General features: G+C 40.1%; 1 protein-coding gene across 3 annotated transcripts in view; it reads left to right on the plus strand.

Annotated features, from left to right (window-relative positions):
• The window catches only part of LOC111148913 (FRY like transcription coactivator), a 262986-nt gene that overhangs the window by 228583 nt on the left and 18489 nt on the right, over window positions 1-15914 (plus strand). For all 3 annotated transcript variants that reach the window (XM_022505700.1, XM_022505701.1, XM_022505702.1), the window contains 6 exons: window positions 960-1121; window positions 1245-1319; window positions 1656-1832; window positions 6462-6665; window positions 7255-7422; window positions 13359-13609. In XM_022505700.1, coding sequence (XP_022361408.1) covers window positions 960-1121; window positions 1245-1319; window positions 1656-1832; window positions 6462-6665; window positions 7255-7422; window positions 13359-13609 — 1037 coding nt within the window. The remainder of the gene's footprint in view (window positions 1-959; window positions 1122-1244; window positions 1320-1655; window positions 1833-6461; window positions 6666-7254; window positions 7423-13358; window positions 13610-15914) is intronic.

Here is a 15914-nt window from a genome sequence, read left to right on the forward strand (position 1 = left end):
GCAGTGGAAACAAGGCCCTAACGCCTGGCAGATGTCCACATGTAATTACCTGGATGTGTGGTATCAGGGAAGGCCTCCTTGGAAGTCTGGCGTCCCCATTAAAAGATGATCACGGGTTTGGTTGGTTGGTGAATATTGCATACAAAGGATGCAGCATGTGCCAAAATGTAGGTCCATGAGAACGTGGTGTGTTTGGAAAATGGCAGCAAGTTAGTTGTGCTGGAGTGTGAGCTTCAGGCGGGTGTGGTAGAAGTTGACTTCCGGGAGATAAGCAGGAGCCACATCATAAAGGGACTTACTTGGATGATACACAGATGAGCTTGAATATTATTTTCAAATATAAATTCAAGACACTTCACAAAGCCAGAATAAATATAAATTGAGTTTTGGATAATCATAGAATTTTTACTGTTACAAATTTGGAAATGTTATACATCAGATTTGGAGTAAGAAGCTACATAGATACCTTCTTCTTTGGAGTTGTTACTTAACTTGAATATTGGCAGAAGTACATTATTGAAGCACATACAGCAATATGAACGGAAAAAACACCAAAATGTTAATAGACGTTAAATCTGAGTGGTAAGATTACAGGTGTTTTTTTTTTAATCATCCTAATATTTTCTGAGGTTTCAAAGAGGATGTATTTTATAACCCTGAGGAGACATGAGGAGGTGGTGATTTTTTAAAAAAGCGGATCTCTATTTAAAATAGGAATAAGCTCTCTGTAGTCTTCTCAGAGAGTCATTTTCAATAAAGCGAAGTCTCCAGATTTAAAAAAAAAAAAAAGAAGAAGAAGAAGAAGACATCATGGGCAGCCCCTGGTTGGCTTTTTCAGACAAGCGTGCAACTCCTGATCTTGGGGCTGTGTTTTGAGCCCCACGTTGGCTGTAGAAATGACTTAAATAAACTTTTAAAAATGAATTTAAAAAAAGACATCACTTTTTGTTTCTGTGCAGACACCAATCATTGGAAATAAATATGGCGACCAGCATAGCGCAGCTGGGAGAAACGGGAAACCGAAGGTCATTGCTGTTACTAGGAGTACTTCCTCCACTTCTTCTGGTTCTAATTCTAATGCCTTGGTTCCTGTTAGTTGGAAAAGGCCACAGTTATCACAGGTACATAAAAAACCATCAAACGCAAAAATTTATAGAAGAATCAATTTTGTTATATGTACGACAGCTCGAGAATTTGCCTTCTTGATCGGTAATCCTAACATTTGAATTTTTTTTCCCCCTTAGCGAAGAACAAGAGAAAAGCTAATGAATGTGCTTTCTCTCTGTGGTCCGGAATCTGGCCTTCCAAAGAATCCATCAGTGAGTAACCATGACCGCACGCGTAAAAGTTTTAAAAATCCTGTTGTTCCGTGAAGAAATGGAGATGCCTCCATCTCCTTGCTTGCCTCTTCTTACTTCCCTTACTTTATGGAATTAACTAAGAATGAAAGAGATATTACTGGTCTCTGTGGCACTGGGCAGTTATGGTAATTAAGTATTCAGTCAGTTAGACGTTAACATGAAAACCAGATTAAAGCTCGGAGTTCATTGACAGAGGAGACCTGTGGTGGCTTCTCAGGCACCAGTCCTCAGACACAGAGTGACGAAGCTGACAGGTGGCTTTTGTTTTTGTTTTTGTTTTTGGCCGGGGCTCAGGTTGTATTTTCTTCTAATGAGGATTTGGAAGTCGGTGACCAGCAGACCAGCCTAATTTCTACAACAGAAGACATGATCCAGGAGGAAGAGGTAGCTGCAGAAGATAACAGCAGTGAACAGCAGTTTGGCGTTTTTAAGGATTTTGACTTTTTAGATGTTGAATTGGAAGATGCAGAGGTAAGGATGTGGGCTCCCCATTATCATATTTATAGTTTACAGTTGCAAGTTTATGAGAATTAAGGATTTGACCATAGGATCTTTACTTGTTAAGGTCAAGAAGGTACAAATCCAGTTAAATGGGTGATGGGTATTAAGAAGGCCACTTGCGATGAGTACCGGCTGTTGTAGGGAAGTGATGAATCACTAACTTCTACTCCTGAAACTAATATTACATTATATGTTAACTAACTGGAATTTAGATAAAACTTGAAACTATATACACATATATATGTCCATAAATTTTTAAAAAAAAAAAGAAGGTAAAAATCTAAATTGGGAACAAACATGATTAATACGATTAGTCAGTAGCAGTAGTCTGAAACAAAAGAGGAAAGAGGAAATCTAATTTTTAATTTTTTCCCCAGAAAATAAAAAGTGAAAAATGGGTTTCTTCCAAAGTAGGTCTTTAATTTAGGGCGTGCTTAGACTTAAATGTTCCATATGAGCCCAACAAGTTAAAATGCAGCAAAATGATAAAAAAGTATTAAAATTTATCAAAAACCGTTTTAAAGTATAAGTACAGACGCTTACACTAAGTTAAGTTAAATTAAATGAACTCACATGAGTACAAAGGCCTCGGCTTTCTAGAACTTTTTCCTGTGGCATATGACCAGTATTCTACTTGTGACATCCTCACCAAAATACTTCACGAGGTAGCCAGCTCCCCCAAATGACTCATTTCATTTAGCACCGGAGAGCTTTCTCCTCTACACCGACTCAGTCTAGAGTAAGTTGATAGTTGTGTGTCAGTGTAGGTGATTTCAAAACGGAAACTAACTCAGAAGGTGGACTTATTAGCTTACAGAACTGAGAGAAGCCAGAGGTAGAGCTTACTCAGATGCGGCTCAGTGAGGTCTCTGGTTATGTCTCTGCAGCCAGCGAGGCTCTGCCCCTCTCTGCAGGTCTCTGCCAGATGCTTATGTCCACAACGCGGCAGGGTTCAAAGCAAGTGAGGGTCACTTCAGAGATGCTCTTGTGCTGAAGAAGTGGAAGTGGAGAAGTTGCTCTCCTCTAACGTTTTTAGCACATTTCCCATTGTATGATTGGGCCACGCTGGGACATTAGCTAATTTCTGGAAAGTCATTGTGGTGAGGAGAATAGGATTGTCTCGACTGTGTTGGTCTATATAGGGACCTATTTCTGTAGCTCAGTCCCCTAAACTTCCAGCTCCTAAACCTGAAACGTCTATGGAACATGGGTTTAAAACATGTGCACTCTAAAATTTTTATAAATATCTCTGTTCCAGAAGCCTTAATGGCTTGTCGTCTAGTAGCCACACCATTGTCAGTTGAGATGTTTTTCCCCAAAGAATTCAAAGTCACTCACATAATTGTACACATTCATTAACCCTCTTGAAGGGATGTTTTCCTTTGGCTCTGATAGGTGAGGGGGAGTGAAACGTAATGGCCCGTGCCGTGTTACAGCATTAGCTGCTGAGAGGAGACCAGTGTAGGGAGGTCCTCGTCCATGCTTCAGCCTTCCCTGCACCAAGGAGGATATGCGCACGGTGGCCCTGGGTCCAACCAGTGCCTTTGCACTAGCTTGGCAGTGGACAGGCTTCCATAATGGCTCACCACTGACATACTCCCGCAGACCCGGGTTCACCAGAGCCTCAAAACAAGTATTATTCAGCACCATGGAGGGCAGTGGCTTTTAAAGTTGTTTGTTTGTTTTTTTTAACCATAATCCATAGTTAATACATTTTATATCGTGTCCAAGCATCTAAATACACATACCTTTAAAATTCAAGTTTCAGGGCGACTGGGTGGCTCAGTCGGTGAAGCCTCTGACTCTTGGTTTGGGCTCAGGTCATGATTGCGTGGGGCCTGGGATGGAGCTCTGCCTGGGGCTCCCCATTTAGCACAGAGTCTGCGTGCAGACTCTCCCCTCTGCCATTCCTCCTGCTCAAGTGTGCACTCTCTCTCTGTCTGTCTCTAAAATAAAATAAATATAATCTTTAAAAATGCTTAAATTTAATAAAAGTTTCAAGAATATGCAGCCTTGGGCATCTGGCTGGCTCAGTCAGTGCAGTATGACTCTTGACCTTGGGGTCATGAGTTTGGGCCCCACATGGGGCATAGAGATTACTAAAAAAAAAAGAATATGCAGCCTTACTCTGTTATGCACACTGATATTTCCTATTCTCTTCCATTTTCTTTTTCCCAAAGTGGCAGGCCATCACCCTCTAAAATTGATTTCACATCCCCAATTTGAAAAATATGTTGTAGGAAATAAGGCTGGCTTGAATAATCAGGTAAGAAAGTGTGACGGATCGAAGAGGCCTGTGGCCCTACCTCGAGCGCGTCATGAGCAGCTTCTAAATCTTTTGTAGTTATTTGCTTTTTTCATTTGAGAGTTTAAAATTTCTAAAGGCAGACAGGCTCCTGACATGTTTGTAATGGTAAGGTTATTTATTTTGTTTGCCTTTTTTTTTTTTTTTAAGAACCCTATAAATGCTTCCAAGTTTATCCCATAACCTAACATGTCAGTAGTAACAAATATGGCTTTTTTTTTTTCTTTTTTTTTCTTTGGCAGGAGGGAGGGAGAGTGGGGGGAAAAGGAAAGAGAGAGCAAGAGAGAGAGCTAATCCTAAGCAGGCTCCACACCCAGCATGGAGCCCAACACAGGCCTTGATCTTAAAATCCTAAGACCATAGCTTGAGCCGAAATCAAGAGTCTGATCCTTAACAAACTGAGCTGCCCAGGTGCCCACCGCCCCCACCAAAATACGGTTTTTGAATAGAACCTTAGTCAAATTAGATTAAAGATATTTAATGTAGTTTTTTCTTTAATTCAAGTCGGTGGGGAGGGTGGTGTTAATTTATGCCTCATAAATTAGGCAAATCAAATAATAAAGATTTTTTAAACCTAAATATAGTCTTGCTTAAAACAGGGTAATAGGAAACACTTTGCTACAAATCAAATGGGACTGTTCATTAAACTTCTAAATCACCCCCAACCTGGAAAGCTCCCCGTGCATATTCATTCATTCACCAAATAAAGATTGAGGGCTGCATGCCACTACATAATGATATTTGAAATATCTTGTAGGAAGATAGCTTTTCAAACTTTGACCTTTAGGGCCTCTGATAGCCTGGGAAACAGGGAAAGATTCCAGGGCCAAATGGGCAGAGCCCCTGGCTACCTGTTGTCAACCAGAGCAGTTTGGGTTTTGTACATCAGTTTTGCATGGTTGACTTCCATTTTAAATCTCATTTGAAATAAGTATTCCTAGGGTGCCTGGGTGGCTCAGTCGTTAAGTGGCTGCCTTTGGTTTGGGTCATGATCCCAGGGTCCTAGGATCGAGCCCCAAGTTGGTCTCTCTGCTCAGAGAGAGAGAGAGAGAGAAAACAGTTCTCTAATAAATAAAAAATAAATAAATAAAATTTATTTAATAATAAATAAATAATAAAGTTTATAATAAAAATATTTTCTCAAATAAATGTTTATTTTATAATAAATATAAATAAATTTTTATTTATGAATGAATAAATAAATTTTTTAAAGAATTATTCTTTTGCTTTATTAAAAAAATTTTGAAAACCTCTACTCTGGACCATCCCTCTTGAGTAAAAAGGAAGACAAATCCTATTTGGCTGGCCAAATCGTTGTAATTTGTCACATCAGGGCTTGTGAGAGAATATAAGAATTACATCCTTGCAGAAGGAGGATCGGTTTAGAGTAACCGACACGTAACTTACATAAACCCATAAGTGGCATGAAATTGAAATCTGTCCTATTTCCTCTTGACCTTTTGACATTATCCAGGGTTATCTTCTGATAGCTTTGATCTTGATCTTAAACTGTTTTATAGCAAAAAATGGGTTTAGCCAGAACCATCCTGCAGACTAAAATAATTGTGACCCTGTATGTTGTCGACTGAATGTGGGTATTTTAAGTCAGTTTTGCATCATATCAAGTATTAAAATCCATGTAAATTTCAAAGATTTTCCTAAAGTTCGTGTTGCCAGAGTGTATCATAGAAATGTTGTTTTAAGTGTCTGTCTCTGACTTCTTCATAATATATCTTGCATAAAAAAGTAATTTGAATCACCTGTTGGCTTCCTACTCCGAGCTTAATCCAGAGCTTGAATCAGTCTTTGGGTTTGAGAAATCACAAAGAGTTTTCCCCCAAAGTGTAGTGTATATTTAAATGTTTGTCTTCGTTCTTTCTAATTCTGTGTGTTTTCCTTTTTGCTAACCAGGAACTGCAGGTAAGTTGCAGCCTGGTGTCGTGGACCGTTTATGTGTTGTCATTTGTGACGTACGTGTCTTCCTCACGGTCTCATCTGTGTTTATGTGTTAGAATAGAAATGGCCTAGATGGTAGGTTTAGTTGGTCCCTGATCACACATGATAGAAAGTCCAGAAAACTATTTAGTTTAAACAGGATCAACCAAATCTTTTGATCTCTTTAAGTATAAATATTTAAGGAAGTTTTTAAGTTTCGAGACATTGAAGGGCTGATTGAAACTCTGCTTATGATGATGCATTAAGTGCTTTTCATCCGGGTACATGTTTTCCTGGTGTAGCATGTTTGCCACCTGCACACGTACCTGCGTCTTAGAAACCACGTCTTGCTTTTCCAGGGTGAAAGTATGGACAATTTCAACTGGGGAGTCCGCAGGCGCTCGCTGGACAGTATTGACAAGGGGGACACTCCATCCCTGCAGGAGTACCAGTGCTCCAGCAGCACCCCCAGCCTGAACCTGACCAACCAGGAGGATACAGACGAGTCCTCCGAGGAAGAAGCGGCGCTCACCGCAAGCCAGATCCTCTCACGCACGCAGATGGTAAATGGTCACCTTCCCAGACGGCGACATTCGCTCTCGCTTTCCCTCTTAACTTCCAATCCCGTCATTACTCTGTCCTGGGTTTTCTGATTTTCATTTCACCATGGGTACAATGCACACGCTGAAATGAAAATTCAAAATTACACTGCTAATGCAGCGTTCCGTGCACAACAGGACTAAGCATTTACGTGGAGGCTGCGTACCCCTTAGGGGCTGAGACCGTCGCCTCTTCTCTCCGAGTGATGGCGAGTCTGCCTCTGTACTAGTAGTACATCATATATGAATTCAAACAATAAATTTTTTAAAATTACATATAGGACCAAAAAATGACTCTCAGGTCAAGATAGACATGGTTACGTGGGGCTTTTCCACGTTGGTAGTTTTTGCCTAGTGAGACCTACCTTGTTGTGAGCCGAGGCAGCACCGATTCCATCGGAGACAAAAGCGGGGCCAGAGGTCATTGTAGGAGGTCAACGAAGCTCTTTCTAACAAAGCTCCCCACCTACCTGATGACAGTCTGTTCCTTCTGGCCTTTGTGACCATCCCAGACCCGTGAGCAAACTCCTCACTCTACTGTCTCTCCCTTCAGTTGAACAATGATGGCGCCGCGGACGAAACGAGGCCAGACCCTCCCGATTTCCTCCTTCAGTCTCAAGATTCCACAGGCAGCGTCTCTACAGAAGAAGTGCTTCAAATCAGAGATGAGACCCCAAGTCTGGAGGCTTCTCTAGATAATGCTAACAGCCAGCTGCCTGAGGTGGGGAGAAAGGCGGGCTGGTGCTTGGCCAATCTGGGCTCCTTTTAGCAGCCTGTTACCTCCCTCGCTTGTCTTTTGAAAGAGTTTTCATCTGATACACTGATTTGTGGCCAGTATTTCTAACCTGTTGGGTTATTTTAAATGAAATAGACAAATCTGATTATTTAAAAAAAAAAAAAAAAAAAAAAGGAAAGCTGCTGGATTAAGGAAATGACCTGCAGGTTAAAAATAATCTTGAGTGTTTGAATGAGCCTTTTGTGTTGCCGAGTATGATTTTAGGTCAATGGACAGATGCTTCCTGGGGGTGGCGAGCATCTTCTTTGGGGCTGGATCTTGGAGGGGCCGCTTTTTTGTTTTTTCTTCTTTTTGCTTTGTGTTGGGGTTTATGTGATTGGTGCTCTGATTGGGATTAAAACCTCAGGCCAGCTGCGTTAGCGGTTGGTTAAAGGAAACCTTTTTAAAAGACGTTGGAACTACTAGTATTATGACTTTTGGAAGGGCCTGTGAGAAGTAAGCCAGATTCCAAGCTAATGAGTGACCAAAAATAAGTAAGTATTAGTTTTCTTGGTGTTTTTTTTTTCCTTAAGATTATTATAGATACTCTTTCTTTCTTCTTCTTTTTTTTTTTTTAAACTATAATTGCTATAGATTTGTCATATGTGCTTTAATGCTTTGGTAACTATTAGGAAAATAGTGTATTTTTTCACAGTTAATCAAACTAATGTTACCAGATCCCACTATTTTAGTTAGTTGAATTCTCATGTTCTTATTAGGCTGACAGTGTAAAAAAAAAATTTTAACAATAACCAGAGTTTGAGGTGAAGGCATTTTGGCATTTTTTTCAATGTATGACTAGTATGGCTTAAGTTTAGATAACTCAACAAATATTGAGATTTTCCTGCATGCCAGGCATTGAGTTAGGTGTTTGAATAAGGCTTGGTGACCCCTACTCTGAGGAAGTGCATTGTCTATTAAGGAAGACGAGAAGGTTGGGGGAAAAAGGCATTACATTTCCGTATGAGAAACTTAGTAACAGCCATGTCCCGGGCTTTGTGAAAACTCAGGAGAGGCTGATCAGCTGTACACTGGGGTAATGGTGGTGAAGGACAGGTTTCGTGGCATATGGGACATTGCAGGCAAAGGGACAACATGTGGAAAGACAAGGCAACGTGAAATAACGTGGTATATTTGGGTAATAGCAGGAAATTGAGTATTTCTAGAGAATGAATTGGATGGAGGAGGAGGAAAAGGAGAAATGAATAGGGTCCAAGATGAGAAGGGTCCTACGTGCCATACTGAAGACTTAGACTTGACCTCAGGGTGATCACAAGTCATGAATTTTCACTGTTTCAAGAGATAGCTATTCTGTGACAAGCACCGTACCAGAACCCTAGATGAGAGTACAGGCCATGCAAGTATTCAGTGATTTAACCAATGTTTCCTGAGCCCCTACTGCCTGCTGGTTGCTATTCTGGGCACTGGGCATATGGTACTATGTGGAAAAAGGCTCCTGGTTTTCTGGAGCTTAATTGTAGTAAAAGGAATGATAAACAGGTAAGACAAATAAAATATAAATAACATATCAGAAAATGATCTTCCTCTTAGTTGCACTGAGAAAATCTAACAGTAACGTGGAATTGGTGAAGAAGAAAGGTAGGGTGGCATTTGAAGTGAAACCTAAGTGACAAGAAGATGTGGGGGGGCGGTGTCCCAGACTGGGGAGGCAGCAGGTTGGGGAGGCAGCAGGTACAAAGGCCCTGGTGTACCGAAGAACGCTGGCCCTGAGGCTTGAGCCTGGGGAGCAGGAGGGCTGGATGGAGGAGGAGTCAGAGAGCGGCCGGTCTGAGAGCCAGGCGCCTGTCATCAGGGGAAGGCACCGTCTGGTTTGTGTTCTAGCAAAGTCTCTCTGTCGGAGGTGTGGAGGGTGGGCAGCAGGAGGCCAAGATGGGGAGATAAACCAGAACAGTATTACCAAGAGATAATGGGGCCCGAAGGAAGAGTCACAAAACAAGGAATGTTTCCAGGAGGGGACCGACCAGTTTAGAGATGCACTTTAAATAGACTGTATTCCCTTCAGTTGTTGGGAGGCTTGTTGTGTGAGTGTTAATTCCTAGTTCATAATCTGTCAGCTGTATCCGGTTTGGATCACAGCATGTACAAAGGCCTCATTAGAAACAAGGGAACACAGACCCATACTAGAAATACCCTTTTAACAAAAGCAGTAAGGTTAATGGTTGGGTGTTGTCATTTTGTTTACTTGACAAATGGGAAATCTTTTATTTTGGGTTATTAAAAGAGCTATAATCACAGTAAACTTCTGATAGAAATCACTCATTTATTGGAAACAAATTGGAAATTCACATATATTTCCGTATATATTGGAAAATTATTTCAGATGGGACAGCCATTCATCCAACAGGACTGTATTTGATGTCTTCTTTCCAAGACACTATAAAGTTCCTGGTGACATTTTTTTTTCCCCTAAAGGAAAAACATCTCACTTTACTAGGTTTATTTCCTTTATCAGTCGTGGGTTTCATTTTTGCCATAAGCTTTGTGACACAGATGAATGAGGATGAAGGAGATATTCATAAACATAGTATTTCATTAGTAACAGTTCTGTTGACTTTAAAATTATCACCAAAAAAATGGCTGTCCGCAGGAGAACATTAGGTATTTTAGCCTAATGTGTTTTCCCCTGTCATGCCAAATAGTGACGGACGACCTCAAATTGCCTTTTTTTAAAAAAGTGTGAAACCACCAAGGTAATGAAACAAAACCATAATTCTGGTTCTTTGTTTTGTTTTGTTTTGTTTTTTAGAATTTATTTATTTATTTGACAGAGAGATCACAAGTAGTCAGAGAGGCAGGCAGAGAGAGAGAGGAGGAAGCAGGCTCTCCGCAGAGCAGAGCCCGATGTGGGACTCGATCCCAGGACTCTGAGATCATGACCCGAGTCAAAGGCAGAGGCTTAACCCACTGAGCCACCCAGGCGCCCCCATAATTCTGTTTTTTAAAGCAATTTCTTAAGAAGAGGAATTAATTTTAATAGGCGAAATACTTTATGAATTAAAAGGAACATCCGTTCCTAGAACTGTTAGAGAGGGGTTTTTTTCCCCTTAAATTCTGTTGCTATCAGGGAGATGAAACAGAACAGGCTACAGCATTTCGTGTCATGACAGAAGCTTTAGAGCCATCTGCTGCTTTCTTCTCTGTAATATGTACACATCACACTTTGAGCTGTTATACGGGATTAAGTCCATTCTTCATTTGCATTTATTAGAGAAACCTTCACAGATGAATTTCTTCTAGTATTTATAATAGCTTAGATACCAATTCATGGATGGCAGAAATTATTCCTTATAGGAAATGAATCTTTGACTGTAATTGGGTTGGGGGGGGTGTTTGCACATACACGCATCACTGTGTAGTAAGATAAAGTTCAAGAAAATTTGATTCTCATAAGGCACATAACAACAGTGGAATCCATTCCATGAGCCCAAAAGCCTCTCTTCATGAAATCTAGGTGTTCCCAGGAAATTTCAGCATGTAGTATATGTTAATAATTACAGATAAAACATCTATTTTCTAATTATTATTTAATAATAAATGTCAACCAGATACAAGTATAAACCAATGAAAAGTGAGGACATTAAACTGAGAAGTTTGGTGGGTTATTGCAAGCTGGTATATTCAAATTGGTATAGATGGAAAGATTCATGCTAATAAAATCTCTAGGTGTAGAAATATCTCTAGCACTGTCACAGAAACTCTCTTTCCAGATAACTAATGCTTACCGCTTTAATGGCCAAAGCTTTTTTTTTTTAAAATTTCAGAAGCAAACAGTGTATTGAATTTTTTAGAGTGATTGAAGTTTGTGGAATGATTCAGGAATGATGGTCCCATATTATTTAAAAAGTGCTATTCTGTGCAGAGTCAGAATTTCTCCTTTCCCTGCCTCACTAACCTTAGGCCAGTGTTCCCGTAATATCCTTCATGTCTTCCTGCCACACTTCTGTGCCATTCCTGTCTTCTAAGTCCTCTTCCCTGAAATGCTGTCTTGGTCCACTTGGGCTGCTTTTACAAAATAATGAGAAACCGGGTAGCTTATCAACAATGGAGATTTACTTCTCACAGTTCTAGAGGCCAAGGAGTCCAAGATCAAGGTGCCAGCAGATTCATTGTGTTGGGGGAGCCTCTCTTCCTGGTAGCTCTTCTTGCTGTGTCCTCCCTAGCTGGCTCTCTGGCCTCTTCTTGTAAGGGCACTCATCGCATTCCTGAAAACCTAATCACTGTCCAAAGGTCCCATCTCCTGGTCACCACACTGGGGGTGAGAGTTTCAACATAGGCATTTTGAGGAGATAAAAACATTCAGCCCATGACAGTATCACTAACCCATCTTTGTCATACCCCATCACATGGTATTTCCTCCAAGGAGACTAGTCTCCATGCCTTAACCAGATGTGACCTCTCCCTTTTTTGAGTACCAGTAGTCCTCTGTATATTGTTTGTAATATTTACCTAACACTTAATGTACTCTAGATGACTACTATTTGCATATTAGACTAACCCCATTATTAGGTTGTAAGCTGATTGGAGATAGTTACTGATTTATCCCAGAGCACCCAGCCTAGAATCTGGTCAAAATCCTTCATTCATTTTATGATATAGATGAATTTTACACATGTATAAACTGTGGCCCAGATTGGTCCAAGGTCAGGGGCTGTCTCCCTTACTTTTCATGTTTTGGGAGAAAAATTGTACTTTGAACCAAGAAGAAAAGAAATGACTGCACAACTAATTAGTAAGTTAGGACTAAGCACCCTTGAAAAGGAGCTGGTCTTTACTCCTAAAACTGAGACCACAGTGCTTATTTTCAAACCGATTAAACTAACATCCGTGCACATTAAAATTAGTGTTGACCCGGAATGGGAGAAGACATTTGCAAATGACCAATCTGATAAAGGGTTAATATCCAAAATCTATAAAGAACTTACAACTCAACACCCAAAAATAAGTAATCCAGTTAAGAAATGGGCAGAAAACATGAACAGACATTTTTCCAAAGAAGACACACAAATGGCCAACAGACACATGAAGAGATGCTCAACGTCACTCATCATCAGGGAAACACAGATCAAAACCACACCTGTCAGAATGGCTAGAACTAACAACCCAGGAAACAACAGATGTTGGTGAGGATGAGGAGAAAGGGGAACCCTCTTGCCCTGTTGATGGGAATGCAAGCTGGTGCAGCCACTCTGGAGAACAGTATGGCGGTACCTCAAAAAGTAGAACTTACCCTATGGCCCTGCAATTGCACCACTGGGTGTTTACCCAAAAGATACAAAAATACAGATTCACAGGGGTACATGTACCCCAATGTGTATAGCAGCATTATCAACAATAGCCAAACTGTGGAGAGAGCCCAAATGCCCACTGAGTGATGAATGGATAAAGAAGATGTGGTATCTGTATACAATGGAATGCCAGTCAGCCATCTAAAAGAATGAACTTTTGCCATTTGCTAGGATGTGGATGGAGCTGGAGTGTATTTTGCTAAGTAAAATAAGTCAGAAAGACAAATGCAGGATTTCACTCATATGTGGAATTTAAGAAACAAAACAGAGGAACGTAGGGGAAGGGGGAGAAGAGGGAAGCAAATTATAAGAGACCCAACTACAGAGAACAAACTGAGGTTTGATGGAGGGAGGTGGGCGGGATGTTGGGCTAAATGGGTAATGAGGATGAAGGCGGGCACTTGTTATGATGAGCACTGGGTGTTGTATGTAAGTGGTGAGAGCACCAAATTCTACACCTGAAGCCCATTTTACCATATATGTTAACTAACTAGAATTTAAACCAAAAGTTGAAATAAAAAATTAAAAATTTTTTCTTATGTTTTTAAACTTGATAAAAATATGATTGTTTTACAGGATACAAGTTCAGTATTAAAGGAGGAACAGGTGATTACAACGTTTGAAGATGAAGGTTCATACATAATTCAAGAACAGCAGGATTCTCTTGTGTGTCGGGGGATTCTGGACTTAGAAGATGCTGACATGCCAGAGCCCCTCGCTCCTGAAAGCTACCCTGAGTCCATCTGTGAGGAAGATGTTACCTTGGCTTTGAAGGAACTGGATGAACGATGTGAAGAGGAAGAAGCTGATTTCTCTGGACTGTCTAGGTGAGACTATAGTGTCACAAACACTGGAATGAGGGGGTATGTCCTCTCTGAGCCCCTCCCAAGTATGGTTCTCTCTTCCAGTTCACTTAACTTTTGTTTCTGTGTTTTAGCCTGTAATCATACCACCTTCACTGTAAAAGATAAAATGACTGTGACGGATTTATTTTCTGTAACTAACCTTTAATTTGCTTAAAGAGAAGCAAAGCATAGCGACCAACATTCTACACCAAATTCCTCTTTTGGCAAAATGCCAAATGGCCAGTTGTTAAGATCAATATTGCATCATGGCTAGAGCCAGGTGTCAAAATCATGGGACAAACTTGTGATACCAAAATAAATCTAAAATATATCCAAAAAATTATTTTACAGTTTCCTCATCAGTGGTCATGGTTGTAAAGTTTGACCTTTATAATGGGCAGAAGTGATCATTTCTTGGTACTGTCAGATGTTAGATGACTTCTTTTAAAATGTTCATGTTCCATACATTCAAAATATATTATCGAAAGTACCAAGAATTCCCAAAGAGGGCATTTTCTTCACTCATGGGCTAACAAAACTGAATTATCATTATTGCATATAATTCTTAGAAGAAATCTTGGCTGTTATGAAATGTGTAAACCAAACTGTTCTATAATAATCTAGAATTATGACATTAGTCATAATAGTAGATATAGTCATAATAATAACATAATATATAATATAATAGTCATAATAAATAGATATTATTATCTATTTTTCTTTTACTTAAGTTTTATAAATATTTCTTGCTCAAAATCATGTTCTTTATAAAGGTGTCTAGTTTAATGCACTGTCCGTGTATCTACTTCCCCATTCATTAATTTCAAGATCTTTGATAGTTATTTTTAAACAAATATTAATATTTAGTAGTCATCAAATATTTCAGAGTTTCACTCTTACAATAAAAACCATTCATTTGTATTTCAAGTGATAATAGAAGGGTGTGTGTGTGTGTTAAACTAAGCACTATACCCAGTGGGGGGGCTTGAACTCACAACCCTTAGATCAAGAGTTGCATGCTCCCCCAATTTAGCGGGCCAGGTACCCCTTCCGGTAATAATAGAGTTTTAACATACATAGCACAGAAGGAGGTTTTTACTCTTCAATATACCTAGAATATTCTCCTGTATTTGAAAGTCTACATTCAGATATTCACCACCACAGTGATAAACCTTATTCATGTTACCGATTTGGATGGCAGTAACCTGCAGTCACTCATTCATTCATCAGACACAAAGGCAGGGATGCCAGAAGTGATGTGGAGGTAGATATTCAACTATTGGGCTTTCTAAAAGGTTGAAGCCAAATGATGGACTTTGGCCAAATACCAAAGATGAAATCGAGTAGTGTACCCCTACCAATACAGAGGGATAGCCATCCGGGTTTACAAGAAATACATTTTGCTAAGATCAGTCACCACAGTGACATTGTAAAAATATACTTTCTTGAGGTATGGCTTAAAGTTTTCACTTCAGATGTCTGCTTTATTTTTATTTTTTCCTCTGTCTTTACTCAAATCCCTCCCTTCCATATGAATTTCTCCATAATTTCTATAAAGCCTTACAAAGCTACTTTGTCGTGTGAAACTCGCAATTTTAAGACCTTGGATAAAACATTTCTTTATGGAGTTTCTGACTCAAACACCTCTTCAGCCTTAAGACCCAGGGTCACACATTTCGTTATAGAATATCCAACCCAAACATACCTTCATCTCTTTTCATTGTTCCATGGTTGTCTGTATTATCTGACTGTTGGGATTATAAGTTCCTCAAAAGGGATGGCCTGGTCTAATTTTTCTTTGAATCCACAATCTGTTACACACCCACAAGGCGTATAATATATACTCATGAACTAGCTGAGCTGCCAGTATGTGTCAAGGCTTATAATCTTGGGTTTGGACCCGTAGTCCTGGGTTCAAATTCTGACTGTGTCATTTCCCACCCAATAACCTAGGCATAATACTGAATTTCACTGAACTTTTTGTTTCATCATGGTAAAACTGAGGTCATACAGGGCACCTACGTGGCTCAGTCGTTAAGTGTCTGCCTTCGGCTAGGTCATGATCCCAGGGTCCTGGGATTGAGCCCCCATCGGACTCCAAGCTTGTCAGGAAGCCTGCTTCTCCCTCACCCACTCCCCTTGCTTGTGTTCCCTTTTTCACTGGGTCTCTGTCAAATACATAAATAAAATCTGAAAAAAACAACAACTGAGGTAATAAGAGCCCAACCCTCAGAGTTGCTGTGAAGATAGACTCATACAGTCCTTAAAGCAGCTAAGCTAGCCCCTG

The sequence above is a fragment of the Enhydra lutris genome, unplaced genomic scaffold (genome assembly GCF_002288905.1).
Source record: "Enhydra lutris kenyoni isolate GAN:26980312 unplaced genomic scaffold, ASM228890v2 scaffoldscaffold21, whole genome shotgun sequence".
Taxonomy (NCBI): Eukaryota; Metazoa; Chordata; class Mammalia; order Carnivora; family Mustelidae; genus Enhydra; species Enhydra lutris.